We start from the raw sequence: 17,368 nt of genomic DNA, 5'->3' as shown, positions 1-17,368 counted from the left end.
GCATTATATTTAGAGGATGTTAAATGTATTAGTTAACCAGAATACACATATCAGATTATTTTTTCTCATAATTTCACTACAAAAAATTCCAAAGTAAATAATTTTCACTGTCAATGAAATGGTTATATGTTTAATTATCAAGAAAGAGCTGACTAGCTTATTGCATTACTCATAATAAGATTCCCCATTGAACTCACAATAGTGAATGAAGAATTTGTTAATAAAAAATTAAGTATTTAAATTGGAAAATAAAAATATTGTCTTAATACAGTTCAGCAGTTTTAATTAAATTTTAAACCAAAGAATTTCAATAAATAAATTGAGGTCTTATCTACAAATATTATGATGAATATTTTTTATTATATGGTGGTAAGAAGTGTGAAGATGAATAAGAAATCTACTCTAAATTCTCTACATTAGATAAATTTTCAGTGTAAATAATTTTAAATGGATATATAAAAAGAAAAGAGTGATGATGAATAGGGTCACTTGTAGAAATGTTGATGCTTTGATGGATTGCAAAAGGCTTAAAAAATATATGCATGGAACATTTTCCTATCGACAGAAATAGATGTCATTTCCTGATGGTCAGACACATATAGTGTTTTTATTTCAGTGCTGATGCCAGCTTAGTGATCTTTTTTTTTTTTGCTCTCAAATCAGACCATTGAAAAGACGTCTGTGTGTGATTGCCTATAAAAAGATGGAAAATGTACAGGTATTACAAAATATAATTGCAAATTTGTTAGGAGTATTTCTTGTTGCAGACATTTCTATACTGCTACAGCAATCAATTGATTTCTAGATACAACTTCAGTGTTGCATTTAATTTGGAAAACATTGAGAATTACTGACCAACTTTTCCCCTAGTTCCCTGGTAGCTGTTCAGCAGGGGCACTATAACAAAATTTCCATAGAGTTAGTGTTCAAATTATTAAATAAAATATATTTACAGAAATGGAGTTTTCATTATTCCTTTCCTTAGTAGGTCAACATCTGAATCTGCTGTCCAATCATTTGTGTTTCAAGCTAGTCCTATCCTATTAGCTCTTACCGAGATAATTTTAAGAATTTTGCAGACATTTTGGAGTCTTTCCCATATCAAAGGTAATATCTCTAATGTAAAGAAGGTAAAGGGGGAAACCATGTCAGAACACCATTTTCACAAAGTAACAAAGGAACCAACATTTGACTAGTAAGTATTTAGGAAAAAAAAAAATCTTCTTAAAAATATTAAAAATAATTTGTCTCCCAAACAGAGAAAAATATTATCCCCAAAATTTGAGCTAAATATTTTTGCAAGCCAAGCATTATCAGGAACCATCAACAATAAAAAAACCAAGATGCTGTGCTCTTTTCCCTGAATCATAGCATATGCATTATGGAATATAAATCTCAGAAAAATCTTAGATGGCTCATTAATTCCCTGATCCATTTCTTCATGCACTACTGAAACTAAGGTGACCTTTCACAAATCAAACTACGCGTACAGCAGACAGTTGTCCTTTCTACTGGAGAAATTTCATTTTTAGGGAAACATTACTAACTGAAGAAATAAGCTTTCAGCTGCTTTCATGCCTTAGACTCAATAAAGGATAAGGATAGGGTATTTATCCCATGAGTGAACACCCTGAAGCAATAATACGTGGCTGACTTAAAGGAGATCTAAGAATCTCTGTTTGACAGACTGGCCACTTTCCAAATGAGAAATCAATGACTCTGTATTCAGGGTAAAGAAAAGCCAGGATGGTTTATGACTTGTTCTACATATACTGTGGATCCAGCCAGGCTCTGAATCACACACAGTTGAAGGCAGTAAAAGTAACATCCCATGACCAGTGAGGTCATCAGCAGCATAAGGTACATTCCATCAGGACTCTGCACAGACAGTGGCTTGCTAGATTTTGGAAATCAATCTTTAGAAAGACAGATAGATGTAGCAGGAAAGAGGGGAGAGAACATTGTTGGGTTTCAGTGCCCAAGATGGGCAGCTAACTAGATGCAGGCTGGTTTTGCTTCTGGCAAGGAGACTTGCAGAAAAAATGCAGTGGGTAAAAGATAATTCTGTCTGCAGGAATAGCACACACCTTTATAATGCCTGTAGTATGCTGAACAAACTGAAATCCTATTTAGCTGTCAAAAGCAATGTCTATATCCTTAATTACTAAAAAAAAAAAAAAAAATCCTAAAAATTCTGGTTTAAAGGTTTTACACTATTTGGTATGTCATCGGTACGTCACACAGGATTAGACATTCTGAGGGATTGATCATAATACTCAGATTCATCAAAACCCAACCAAACAAAAGAGGTTAATGAAAGTGTTAAATTATATCAACAAACTAAGAAACCCCCCAGACATAGGACTTAGTAATATTTTCCCAGCAATTTGTCACATTGTTTACAGCAACATGAATAAAATTACTCACACTCTTAAGCAAGGCACAATAAAAAAAGTTAAAAAGCAAAACCCAATTCCTTGCATTCTTCAGGTTGTCCTTCTCTTGTATACTCAAGCAGTGTTTTGATCTCTCCTGCTAGGCTGACAGTCTTTAAGAACTTACAGCCCTACCCCATTTATAATGTTTCTGGTGGACTCACACCAGTGTACTAAACCAAAATATCCTTTATTCAGCTCCATGTTTCTATGAGCAAATAACAGCCTGTAGGTTTTCAGTGTATCAGGTACTTAGAAGATAAACCTACCCAGCTTGATGAAAACTCTTCTCCTTTCCTGTTGAGAGAAAACGGTTACACATTTCTAATAAATGAAGCAGGATCTGTCATTTTTTTGGCAAACTGATAACTAGCTGTAACAGCCACGTTGCCACAAGTTGCTTTTCCAAAGTAATTACCATCAGGCTCCCTGTGGTATGCAGTGTTTAACACGTTTATTCTGCGTTAATGAATGCAAAAGCAGGCAACACCACTATTAGTAATCGCTTTTTATTCGTAGTCCTCATTTTCCAGATAGGTCACATTAAACACAGCCATTAAACAATAGCGGTTGAGAAAATCCATACAATGTATGCTGCTTTTGTTTGGGTTTTTTGTGTCACTCACCAGTCATTGGTGCAACTTTGAGCCATATGGGGAGACAGGGGCTGATAAATGAGAATGCCAACCTGTATCACAATTGGGCCAGAGAAGTCAAAACCTTTATCAGATTTCATTCAATTACACTTCAAGTCAACAAATCTTGATAGCCAAAACTCCCATTTAAATTAATGCAATAATAACTGCTGCCTGATGTCAAAAGAAAGCAGTTAAACAATAATGAGTGTGTGTATGTTATGCTAGGCTTCAGACCCCTCCTTGACCTCTGCAATTTCCCTTCCATTTGACAGCAAGCAACATGAAAGCTTCTTTGAATAGTGTATCTTGCTACACTATGAACAAAGTTTGACTTTTAGGGGTAACTTGGATTGGGAAGCCTCTATTCTTAAGTGGCAAATCACAGTTCAGGAGAATCTGTTTCCTCATAAATATGCCAATTAAGAAAAAAAAAAAGGAAAAAAAAAGGTTTGATTTTGAGTTCTGATTTGATTGGCCAATTGTATAAGGAACTCCCAGTTGCTGGCTTCTTTTAATTAAAAAAGATACAGAACGCCTTATTTGCTATTCACAGTGTACAGTACAAATTTATTAGTTGCTTTACTTACCCCCCTTAACTCCACCTTCCTTTTATAATCTTTTGACAGATATTTCCTTTCAGTCTTATAAAGCATGTGTGTAAAAAATGAGAGAAATAATTAATAAACTTTATCTTTCATTTCTGCCTCTTTATCCAGTGGTGATAGTAGAGATACCACGGAGAAAAAACACTTTAAAGTCTTTTGTGTGCAGTATGTCCTTCACACAAAATCACGCTAATTTTGACTGAACCAGCAAAACTACATTGTATAAGCTCTGCTGGTTTATTGTTCATTATGTATCTGCTCTAAATTGTGAAATAATTTTTTTAACCTAGGATAATCTTATACTGGGAAGCAGTATGTCAGAGTTGACAAAACAAGGCAGTTGAAAGACAAATTAAATGAAAGCAAGATTTCCTAAACTCTTCTATAAAGCTGTGAGTCATGAATTCTGAATTATTTCAGAGTGGTAAATAAATAGTCACTACTAAATACAGATAATGTGTTAAACAGCTAAAGCTAGTAAATCATTAGTGACAGAGAGCCTTAAGGTAAATTCCTCTTACATTGGCACAGCCCTTTCTCAGAATGTTGTGGTTTTATGTCTTCAGAAACATACAATGAATTGTACAATTGGTTACTCAGTGTTAAAATAATTTATAAAATACACAAACCTCCATCACTTGACAGCATTTACATACTGGCTTAGATTTTGCTGGATAATGGATCTCACTGGCAGAGCTAAAGACTTGGTGCACAGACACTGAAGTGGTGGGCACCACAGAAATACGTAGAAAAGACTGATCAAACAATAAGAATCCTCTCCACTATGGAATTTCAAGCTATCAAGCTATAAGCAAAACCAATCCCCGGTCTTCTGGCCAAAAAAAACCAAAAAAAAACCCAAAACCAAAATTATATAACACAGACAACACCACGTTTTAGATACATAAATTGTCCAAAACATGGAGAGTAGCTTGATAAGACATGTACAAGGTCCTTCCTTTTGCATGTAATTGTGGACATTTTTTAACAGGAGATAAAATAAAATAGTCAGATTTGGTGTCTCCCAAAGATAATTCATTGTAGGACTGACTAGCTAAAATCGCCATTTAAATGCAATCCCCAAACCAAAATAGTCTGTTGGGTCAACTTTTTTTTCTTGAACTGATAAAAAAACTATAGCTTGTAGTATTTCAGATTGCCAACCCCTTTTATAAATGTTTCTATAGTACAGATCAAATTTAAGAAACCAAATACATAGTTTTTAAATAATAAACCATAGTGGTATCTCCAGCAGAGCATCTGGAATATATATGGGACAAATCCTGAGCTAACATTTTATTCTTCTGTTTCTTGTACTGTTAAAGTTCATTTGTTCTTTTCTAAGTTCCATCTGAAAGTAATTTTGAATTTTTCAAATGCAATAAAAACACTTTTAGGAAACAATACTAAAAAGTAGAAACTATATCCCAAGTTATTCTGTGGTCCTGCATATATTATTCAGATCAAGTGAAAACCTGACTAAAACCATGACCCAGAGTAAGCAGTATTTATCTAGAACTGCAGTAAGCTATTGCACATTCTAAAGAATCAGATAAAATACTGCTTATGCCACGTTGACACTGGCGTATTTTTCAGCTCTATAAACTTAATACCAAAACTTTGAAAATGGTGGCATCTCTGAAGAATTCAATCAAATATCTTACATTGAACAGGCTGGCTGCATATGTTGGGAAAAAGAGAAGCCCAAGGAGTTTCCAGATGTTGGTTCGGGTGTCATTTTTCTTATTAAACGTGGGTTTGCAATAGAAGCTTCTACAAGGACTTGCACATAACCATGACTGATGGATGTATTTGTAGGCTGTTCAGCTAGCTCCATCAGCTCACTCAAACATATTTTGAACAGATTATGTACTGCAGTACTTCGTAGACCATACATTAAACAAGAGACTTTGCTCTGAGGCGCTGCTTCCCATATTCCATGGGGAAAAGGAAGCAGGAAAAAACAAAACTCATAGAGTTCGACAGCTACTGAGGCAACACTTGCCATTTACAATATAAGCCCAAATATTTTTGCAACACAACTATATATTAATTTAATAAAATACACAATATAGCTCTTATACACTCAACAATTTGGCTCATATGCACTGAATCTGCAATAAATCAATAAAAATATGTCATTTGATGTAAACACACTGAATCTTCTTACATTTGCACATTTAAATGACCATGTGATTTTTGTGGATGGTTGACATTTTCACTTTCCTGAGCTATTTTAGTGTCCACAAATGAATAAAAAAGTGTTAATAATGTTAATTTATTTTCTGTATATACCCTTAAGGTAATTCCTTTTTCCCCAGCTTTATTTCATTTCCTTTTTTTTCTTTTTTTTTCTTTTTTTTTTTTTTTTAAACTTATCACTAACTATTTATAGCTTTGTTGGACACTAAAACGCTAAATAGATATTAATTTTTTTTTATTTTTAATTTTATTGGGTGAGTTTGTTTATGTGTGTGCAGGACAAGATGGACTATATCTTTTTACATTTAACCTTAATATGATATGTAGTGTTTCATTAATGAGGATATGTTTTCTTGAATAATGATCTGGAATGGTTCTTTTTTGTTTTAGCGTTCTTTTTTTTCTTTTTCTTTTTTTCTTTTTTTCGTATTTGTGGCAGATAACTTTGTACATAAATTTTTACCACAAATGAATGTTAATGTTTGGTGTCACTTGGACTACAACAAGAACTCTTTATAGGACTTTCAGTAGAAGTCTGTGATGGCTGCTGGAAATTCACCACAGATCAGCATTATTCAACCCTGTTTTTCTTGGGGTTTATAGGTAAACAGTAAAGTCAGCATCAGCTATTGAGGACAGTCTTAAAGTATCAGACGTATTTCCATCCCATTTTTCTCACACCTTCCTATCAGATTGTCAAAATGGCACTGTCTTTCCTTCTTTCATTTTGTTCTTGGTGTACTTGACTCTGTCCTAATGAAAGTTTGGTCAAAATGAAACCAGTGTTATCTGTCAAAAAGAAAGAGCAGTGAAAAGAACATACTTGTGGGCACTTCAGATGTTCACTAAAAGCCTTAAAGCAGCATTGGTCTTCCTTCATTCTTGTAATTCTGTTACAACCAGGGAAATTATTTATTTATTTTCAATCAGCAGAAGAGGAACGCAACTGCCAGCCTGTCCTTATTTTCCCCCTCACTTTCTGATGGCCACAGGGTCACTTCCCCGACAGTCCTGCAAAAGCTTGTCTATTTCTCTCACAACTTCCTCGGCATCCACCGACTCCCTGCCTAGATCCCGGGCTGAACGGTCTAACTGCTCCAGAACAGAGTCCATCTCACTCGAGTCTCGGCTCACTCGGGAGTGCACATCTGCAAAGGCCCTAGCCATCTGATCTGACGCAATGAAGGAAGCGTCCTTTGACTGTTTACTGGGCGATAGATACTGACTGTCAGTTGACAAGTACTGGCTGCTTGGTTCAGCCAAGGCTCCTGATTTCACTTCACAACCATCCAGTGGTCCTTTTGTTGAGGTGCAAGGCTCAATGCATGTCTTGGTTGGGCTGCTCGATGCTGAGGGAACCTCCTGAAGCAGAGGACTCAGGGCACGTTTGGCTTTTAAGTAAGGTTTAACATTGGCAATGAGAATAGTGTGCTCTCTCTTGTCTTTCCCAAATGTACAAAATGTCTTTTTCCCAGTGGGATTCACAGTTTCATATGTCTCAGTCTCAACATTAGCTTCAACTGTGGGTACAAAGAGATTTGTGCGATAATCTGCATTCTCAGCCTGACTGGCTGCAGGGAACTGTGGCATCCAACACCTGTCAGAATGACCAAGCACTCTGCATTCATCTGTGCAGTTAACACATTCTTCTTGTTCTGCAAAACAAAGGAGAAAGAGAAAAACTCTAATTATAAGTGGATTTATTTAGGCTAATGGATAGGCTATGATCATCACATGATGGGCTTAATTGACATCTGGTTGCTTAATTATGGAGAAAAAGAAGAAGCTATAATTAAAATATTTCAGAAGGTTTGCATAAACCTGTTAGTTGAGACAATAGATTTATTTAACTCTGTTCTCCACATATTAAAGCATTCACATTGTCCAATGGAAGTATAAAGGGGTCATTAGAGACTGATTCTCAGTGGAATTGAACTTCATCTGTAAACTAATCTGCTGTAGAAATCTTTTAGGCTTTGTTCTGTAAAACTCACACTAGAAAAGAGTGAACAGTACTTAGGGAATTCAAAAGGAATTATACGGATTAATTTTTCAAATCAAATAACTGAGCAGTGACTGCCTTTCTGGTAACACAAACACTTCATAAAAATCAGCAAGCTGCTTCTCCTTTTTTGTCACTTCCATTTCATTTGTAATTGTTATGTTGTGTGACAGTCCCCAAATAAAAAGGTTTTCTGAAAAAGCCTACTTTTCCTGCTGAGAACAGAGAACTAGAATCTTCCATCAGCATGCATTAAATATAAGCTTGTCAAAAAGTGCATATTGCAATTTTATTAGACGTGAGTATGGATCATATAATCAGTTTTCCCCTTTTTTGTTTTGGTGCAACTAAGTGAAAATGGATTTGCTCAATACATACAATTTGGAAGAATGACAAATGGTGACACACTATTTGAACTGATGATATTTTCAGATAGGATTTCTATATTCTTATTTTCTTCAAAAAATATAGTTAAATGAGATTTCTTCACTACACTTTCAAAACATAAGCTTTGGTAGTTCCTATTATGCAATTCAAAAAACATTTTCTGTTTAAAAACCTTGGCTTGTTTGTCATTTACATTAAATAATTACATTTGGGGCAATATTTCCTGTCTTATTATTGTACTCAAAACTCTAACCAAGTATCAGGAACAACAACAACAACAAAAAATACAATAAATATTTTTATTATCTCTAGGTTTCAGTTAACTATACATTGACCTTTAGCTATTAATAATTTTTCTTTCACAAAATGGGCAGATGGGTTCAACACTCATTTTTTGTTAAGAATTTAGTGTTTAGAAAATGCATGAACTTCCAGTTAGACAACATACATACAGAGTCTTCACACATACAAGTCTTCAGAAAAGCAGAATAAACGTGTTGACCCAAAGATGAGGATAATTTAAGCAATCATCATCTTTCTAAATTAGAAAATAAATTCCAAGTAATCTTATATCTGATTAATGGGTGATTGCATTGCAGAAACATGAGAAAAGAAACACCAAAGGGGATCTATGGGAATCCAGGAGTGTAAACAGTTTTTCACATTTCTAAAAAAATACTAATAAATAGGACTTCTTAAATTAAAATTGTATTATGTCACAGTGATGTTAAACTGGAATAATTTGCTCAGAACTGATACTTGTTAATGATATGGTTGTGTGAAAAAGTGCCATTCTGTATATGTGCTCCCTTCCTTGAGGACTTTAAAATCTAAGTCTGGTGTAAACCCAGAAAAAATAAAAAAAACAAGAGAGAATTAGGTACAGGGACAGCAGAACAAAGTCATTGTTGAGGAAAAGGATGCAACGTAAAGGCATTAAACATAAAATTCATAGAGATGAGTCAGCTATGTACCTGGTAAAATCATGGAACAGATCTTCCTGGAAGATGTATCAAAACATGTAAGATGGGGAGGTGATTAGTCACAGACAACAAAGCTTCATTGAGGACAGATTGCATCTGACTAATCTAGTGGCTTTCTGCTGAATGGAGTGAATGCATCAGTGGACAAGGCAAAGTATTTTGTAAGGCTTTTGATACAGTCAAATATTGATACAGCCACAATATTCTTAGTGCTAAATTGATGGATTTGATGATGGACTGTCAGATCAATAAAGTAGTGGCTGGATGGTCACATGCAAACAGTTGTAGTCAATGGCTCAATGTCCAAGTAGAAACCATAATGAGAGGTGTCCCTCCAGAGTCCACATTTGGACCCACTTTACTTATTATCAGCATTAATGAGATAGAATATGGAACTGAATGCACCCTAGGATCACAACAAGCTGAGTGGTGCATCTGGTTCGCTAGAGGGAAGGGACTGTGACAGGCTTGAGAGGTGGGGGCCATGTGAACATCATGAAATTCAACAAGTCCAAGGGCTAGGTCCTGCACCTGGGTTGGAGAAGTCACCAGTATCAATACAGACTGGGGGATGGACAGATTGAGAGCAGACCTGTTGAGAAGGATTGAGGACACTGGTGGATGAAAAGTTGGACATGATCCAGCAGTGTGTGCTCACAGCCCAGACAGCTGATTGTGTCCTGGACTGCATCAACTGAAAGAAAGCAGATATAGGTTGTACATGAGGTAGAAGCTCTTTGATATGAGAGCAGTGAGACACTGGAACAGATTTCCTAGAGAAATTGTGGGTCTCATCAGTGGAAGGTATCAAGGACAGGTTGGACAGGACCTTGAGCAAGGTGGTGGACATTCCTGCCCATGGTAGATATTTCAAGGTTCTTTTTGACCTAAACCATTTAATGATTCTATGATCTTCAAAGAAAACTAACCCACACACTGGTTTTAGTATCTAATAAAAACTAAAATTATCATGATGAAAACCAGGAGTAAAATAACCCCAACCTTGGGACTGTAACAAAGTGGCAGAACTGAAAATATTTTAAGGAAGACATTAAGGCTTGTTGTATTTGATTTTAATTCACTTGAATGAGATGGCATTGGTATGCAAAACCACACAGACAACATATGTGTGGCAATTGCTTAATGAAATGGGAGCCGTACAAATGAAGGACATAGCGGTATACCTCATTCCACCCATTAGTTCACCTCCACTAAAGTTCTCCATATCTAGTTTTCTGGACCTTCTATAGCACCAAACAGCTGCTGCTTTAAAACAGCCAAGGGAAATTGCTACTCTCTCTCTCTCTCTCTCTCTCTCTCCCCCTCCCTAAAAAGAAAAAAAGAAAAAAATAGAAAAAAAAAAAATCCCAAACAACCAAACTACTTCCTCCAAAGAAACCCACCCAAAAGCATAAAATTCCACAAAACAAATCAAATCTATATCACTTAAAAACACCCTCGTCTTCCTGATCTTTCAGGGTAGATTTGTGGCAAGCTCACAGAAATAGGAGAAATAAGTTTTTTTCTTCAGGATTTTTCCTAATATATAAAGTTATTTTCTCTTATATGGAAATCATGACAATTCTTGAAGTAAAAACTTTCTGGTACTTTTCAAAGTTTACCTAAGCAACTGATCAGCTTTCCAACTAACTTTTGTGTTGTAAGCTTAACTATCCTTTGTGTGGAAATTTGTAAAGAATTTTGTTGCTTTATAACAAAAGACAAAAATAAAATCCTGCTGCATGTTATCTACCATAAAATACTGAGAATTGCACAATCAATGGACCAGTACTTTTCTCTGCTCCTCTCTTTTCAATTACTCTATCAAAGCAGGATCCCTCCTTGCTCCTTCCTTTCTCACCCAAAAATGCATTACATTCTATTTTATTATACCACAAAAAGGCCATCTCTAGAAGGAAAACTCTTTCAGGTAGTAGTTCTATGTTCTATTATCTTAAAATACATTAAACAAATATTCATACAGATATAAATTATCTGTTATGTCCATTGACAACACACATACACATATATATGTAATATAGAACTAGGAAATTCTATTTTGACACTGATTCATTTTCTAAAACTCTAAACTGAACTGTATTTCTTTAAAAAAATAAATATTCTCTGAACTAAGATTGAAACAAACAAACTCAGATGAAAGGTAAAGATCAGACAAATTCTCAGTGAATGGAAATAAGCACTGTAAACTTATTCAGTAGGTATTCAGCACTGTGTCAAAAACTATGCTTTGAGATTTTCAGTACTCATTAGGTTAATTTATTGAAACCAAGTTATGTTTGAAGACTTATATTTTTAGCTCCCACATACGTGCATACACATATACTGCTATGAGGAGGGGCCCTGTACAGCGTTTAGATTATTCATTACTGCAAACAAAAATACAAAGTTTGCTGGCAATCTCTAATTTACAGAGATATATAGCATAAATATGTTATGTATATATTGCATGCTCTATCTTCTTTCCCCTTCTCCTTTCCTGTATTTGTTAAAGCAATTTTTATGCTTGCATTTCTACTCACTGTATCAACTAACTTTACATTTCTGTTCCCTTGACATGGTAGCAGTGACTCAATTAAATATTAAGCCAAAAAAGAACAAAAAAAACATGGAATGACCCTGAACTGAATTGAAACCCACCTGCATTGCATGAGGTCTGGTGCTCAAGCCCTGAAAATCTCCGTCTTTTCATTTCACTCTTTTATGTCACATCATAGGGAATGGGTTTTGAGTATTGATTATCATACATTATAAGCTGCTGGTCTCACCATTAGCCTGTAATTTTGACTGCTGCAGTTAGCATACAGTGAAGAAAATCAAACAGGGATTTTTGTACTAGTAGCAGAAACTACAAACACGAAGTGAACTATCACAACCAAGGGCCAAATTAGTACATATGAGAAAATAGAATAAATTTAAAGGTAAATATATAAATATATATATGTAAAATAGGTTATATGCCGTGCTGTACAGCAAGATGTGCTGCTAAAGTGATATGCACCATCAGTCTTTATCTCTGTGCTTGTCTCCCTCCTGTTGAAAATAAACCCTTAACAGTGCTTGTGTGTACAATAAACAGAAGCAGTCTAGAGGTTTTCCTAACTCTCTGGAGTTTTAAGGGTAAACAGTCAGAAGTGCTTCATGCACTTAGGAGAGAACATACACTAAAATAGAACTGCTAAATTATCAGCCATAGAAAGAAAAAGAAACAAGATATTTGTAAACAACAGTTGCCTAGATAGGAAACATATTCTGGATGGAAATTTAAAGATGGTGTAGGATGAAAATTGTATTTGCAACTTTTAAAATGTGATGCAAGGTATGTATTTTTGCACAGCAGAAGACATATCTTACATATTTTATTCTATTACCAGAGAAGTTATATTTAACATCTGCCTTCCACAGCAAGCTAAATGAAAAAGATTCTTTTATTGTGGTATCTACAATTTCCTACTCTTTGTTTATAAATATTGTGAACTGAATTAATTATGGGCATGGATTTTACTCTATATATATTGCACTATGAAGTTAATTAATTAATGCTTTAGATAGCTGGCTCCTTTCAATGGCTAAAACAGATATCTCATTTTGACTCACTAATTATATGAAATTTGCATAATGATAACAAAGAAGAAACTCAAGAATTATTATTTTTTTAAACAGTGACTCAGTAGAATAATCAAGTCAATAAATACAATGTTTTCTGCAATTAAGCTGGCCCTGAATTATTTAAATTAAATATATACACAAAGCAGAAAAACAAATGTAAGGTAAGCATTAGTGTGCAAACATTTCCAATAAATATTTTATGTACTATACTTATAGGATGAAGAGAACTATAGTCTGTCTTGAAGTACTCCATATAATTTAACACTAAATGTCAAGATTCCCATACATGGGAAATCCTACTATAAATATATATATACACACTTATACATATATGTTTATATATATATGTAAATAAATGAATCTACGTATACCTAAAATCTGATTATCCCTATATGCAGGCCTGGATATATATAAATAGGCATAGACTTAGACCTACAGCTAGTTCTATGCCATCCTATTCCTCACAAAACCTGTAAATTGTAATTTATAAGACCTGAACTGATAGTCATTAAAGTGTATTCTTTCCTTAGAACTTCTTACTCACAAAATACTTTAAAGTGTAGCTTTTTATTGCCATTTGCTCACTGATTAAGATTAAACAAGAATATGGCTAGATAAGTACATGAATAGCACTAAAATATTTTAAAATGCCAGTAGCTTTTGTTATTTTTGATTGTCCTAGGAAATTTATTTTTAATTGTCCTAGGACCAGGGAAGTCCAGTTTTTACTATTGCATAAACACCTTCTTCTAACTGACTATTTAAAAAATTCCTTTCTATAAATGTGGAAGATAAAAATAAGCCTTAATTGTCAGGGATACTTCATAGGTTGATTCCATTGACTGGAATGACTACCAACAAACAGGTCCAAATAAAAAATAAACCTGAGGACCCAATTCAAAATATATGCTGCCTTCTTTTTGAAAGCATGCAGTTTCACAATACCTTCACTCTTGAAATGCTCTGTTCTTCATTGCATTACCGAGAATAGCAAAGCACATCTTTGATGAACCTTTTTTCACATGACAAAGATCTGTCTATGAATGCACACAGAGTTCACACTGACTTTTTTAAGAGGTTGAGTCCATTCATCCTTGGTGATGTGAATTTGTGTTCATTATTGAAAAGATTTCCATTTAGAATTTACTCAGTAATGGAACAGAGTGCAAAATTCTCTAAAGCTTATATTTCTCTGGTCTAACCACAAACACAGTATTCTTTACTCTGAGGGTGGTGAGGCACTGGAACAGGTTGTCCCATTCCTGGAAAGTGTCCAAGGCTGGGCTGGATGGGGCTTGGAGCAAACTGGTTTAGTGGAAGATGTCTCTGCTCATGACAGGGTGGTTGGAACTAAATGATCTTTAAGATCCCTTCCAACACAAACCATTCTATAATTTTATTTTAAAAACCTCCACCAACACCAGTACTTGTTTTAGACTAATATAATAATGTAATGCTTCATATTTTTAACACCTTAAATAGATATGAAAGATCTGTGTTTTCTGTACATATGTGTAAGCAGATGGACAATAAATGCCACATAATATCTAACAGAGAATGTAATTAACTCTGCTTTTCAGAACTTCGGTAATTCCTAAAATATGACCAGAAAACCTCACAGAATTTCTTTTTTTTTTTTTTTTTTTTTTGAGACTGGGAATTGTCTTTACCAAAGAACAGGAAATTATATAAGTAGATATTTATTATAGGAGACAAATAATGTGTGCTTTGGCATGTCCTAAACACTGGGCCTATATGACATTTCTATTGAGAACAATCAGCTAAAGCACTACCTCTGTGGTTGGATTTCTGTTTAATTACAATTGATTTTGACATAAATGAGCAGAGATAAACAAATACTTCTATACTCCTCTTGCTGTTATTAAACAGAACTGTCTCCTATCTGAGTATTTATATTGGCTTGGCTGTTTAAAGGCCCCTTTCAGTCAGGCAAAGCAATTATGTTGCTCAGATTAGCAAAATGACTGGCAGTAAAATGAAAGTGGACTGCCACATTTTTAAACCTCTTAGCTCTCATGTTTTTCTCCCAATATTATAAATACAAGTTTCTGAGGTCTATAATCCTTACAGTTTCCCACAGGTGGTGTTGGGTTTTTTAGTCGGTTTTGTTTGCTTGTTTTCTGGACACAGAATAAAGACAATATATATTTTACGTTTTTATGACAATAAATGCTTCAAAAGCCACAAAAACATGATGGCCTATGGATTTAATTCTAGTTCATATTTGTCCCAGACAACGTGAATATTGGAGGAATATTTTAGGATTACAGGGACCTCTATGGAAAATTTAAATCATTTCTTACAGAAGTATGTTTACAATTTAATGACAATCACATATTTTTATTTAAAAACAATATAAGAGAAAGCAAATATTTGTGTTACCTGAAAATTTTCCATCCTCACAGCGGGCTGGTCCACAGATCCCGACAATGGGTCTTTGGCCTCTGCCTTGCTGTTCTGGAGGCAAATCAGACCTGTGAGTCACAGACAGGGATAGGCTCTGCTTCCAAAATTCACAATGTCAAAACTTCTGCAGCAGAAAACCAGCTTCTACCTGTGGTCCGAACTCAGCTCACAGCCCTTGAAATTTTTCACTATTTTTCTCAGTGGTACAAACACACAATTTTATAGTTGGTAGTGAACTGAAAATGTCTAACTAGTGAAAAGTACGTCTCATTTCTTCCTAATAGAAGAGAAAGAAGAAAATGGACACCCAGTCTTGATTTACAATGTTTCCCTATAGGTTGGCTGGCCCTGAATCTAATTTGCAGTGAAAAGATCATACAACAGTCATGAAACTGTCATTTTGGTCTCTTCCCCAACCCACAAAAGAAAGTCTTCCTAGGCCAGGGCTGCAGGTAGCAAATATACAAAGGCTAGCTCTGCCAGCCCTGCACTCAGTTGAGAAGCTACCGAGAGACTTTAGCGATATGACACATTGATAATTTTAAACCGTAAATCTTTGTTGTAGAGCCCCAAGCTACTTCCTGAGAAGGAATGAAAACGAAACTGCAGTAATTAACAGAAGAGAACAGCCTCATGGATCTTATAGAAAGCACATTTTTAATATAGCACATTTTCACTCTTGATCAAGGCAGTGCCAAAGATATTACAGCGGGATTGTTTCAGCACTAGCATCTACAAAAGCAATGACCCTAAAATCTGAAACCTAACTGAATTTGTGTAATAATTTGCACAATTTGCATGATATTCACATTCTTTTTACTAATTTTATTGTAAGCTAGTAATAATTGAAGTATCAATGATTTCCATATCTAATTTGCATAATTTAGTAAATGTTGCATATTGTAGTGTGGCAGTGCTTATTAGTCATTAACCAGGACCATTGTGATCCTGCCTGTACAAATATCAACAGATTGTATAGTTATAGACAAGAGGTAACAAGTCATTATGACAAACAAAAGCAATGAATGGGAAGAAAAGACAACATTAATGAAAATATAATCATGCTGTTGACATTTCCTAAAAATACCAGTCTAAAAGCTCCATAATTTAAAGGCGCTATCTCCATCTGTCAGACCATCAAGCCACCAGCGAGGAGCTATATGTTACACCACTGAACCTTTCTTACTGGTTGCCAATTATCTCAGTGTACAAATCTTTAATTAGAAGGTACCAAGCTTTTTGCTCTGCAAGCTTGCCTCAAATTAGGAAATGACAACTTGTTTACAGATATTGACTGAGAAGAGTGCCACTGAGGAGAGAGACATGACAGGTCTCTGAAGAAATCTCTATGTCCTTTTGATGGCTCTGTTTACACCCTGACTGTAGGTAGACTCTGTTGAATGGAAGTCTGTCAACCTCTGTGTAGGAGCCTGGTTTTGTCCAAAACAAAATCAATGAAGTAACACACTTCAAATGCTACCTGTTTTCCTTTGCAAAATCTCATAAAAATAATTCCAAAGGCTGCATGGATGCTGAACCATTCAAAATTTGGCCACTTTGGTGAAAGAGAGTATTTTTCTCCACAGTCCTGCCATTATGCCTTGGATTTACATTAAAAATCTCATTTAACAGCCATAATGAGACCATGTTGGTTCTATACTAATAGATGGAAAACCCTACTGGGTATCATCCTCTGCTTCTAAAGGTTGATATTGTAAGCGGTTCATATACATTGGACTTAATGGAAGGTTTACAATGCATCTGACAGAATAGGAGGAAGGACACTTTTCATGATGTTGCTCTCAGGAAAAAAAACAACTTTAGGTTGTCTAGATGTCTTAAGGAGCTCTCACTTGGACATAGGGATGCAGAATTATCTTCTTATAAAAGAAAGAAATTTTTGACAGTTTCATATAGAGTCTTCCCATTCTAAGTAACATATTTATTATCATATGATTAGAGGGTCCCTTAGACTATTACTTAGGAGATTGTTGGTGTGTTGTTACCACCTTCAAAAGAGATTTGCAGAATAGGATTACCCTTGTGTCACTTTATGAAGAAG

At 35.0% G+C, this 17,368-nt stretch overlaps 1 protein-coding gene across 3 annotated transcripts in view; it reads right to left on the bottom strand.

Annotated features, from left to right (window-relative positions):
- Positions 1-2,928: 2,928 nt before the first annotated feature.
- Positions 2,929-17,368, bottom strand: part of PCDH17 (protocadherin 17) — a 90,188-nt gene continuing 75,748 nt past the window's right edge. For 2 of the 3 annotated variants that reach the window (XM_040056059.2, XM_040056061.2), the window contains exons 5-6: positions 15,283-15,357; positions 2,929-7,535 (exon numbers count right to left, since the gene is read on the bottom strand). In XM_040056059.2, coding sequence (XP_039911993.1) covers positions 6,853-7,535; positions 15,283-15,357 — 758 coding nt within the window. In that variant the 3' untranslated portion in view covers positions 2,929-6,852. Of the gene's footprint in view, positions 7,536-15,282; positions 15,375-17,368 lie in introns of all 3 variants that reach the window. The other variant, XM_040056062.2, reaches the window with a different exon arrangement.

Source organism: Hirundo rustica, chromosome 2, assembly GCF_015227805.2.
Source record: "Hirundo rustica isolate bHirRus1 chromosome 2, bHirRus1.pri.v3, whole genome shotgun sequence".
Lineage (NCBI taxonomy): Eukaryota > Metazoa > Chordata > Aves > Passeriformes > Hirundinidae > Hirundo > Hirundo rustica.
The sequence above is the reverse complement of the archived record's forward strand: the minus strand, read 5'-3'. Positions and strand labels throughout refer to the sequence as shown.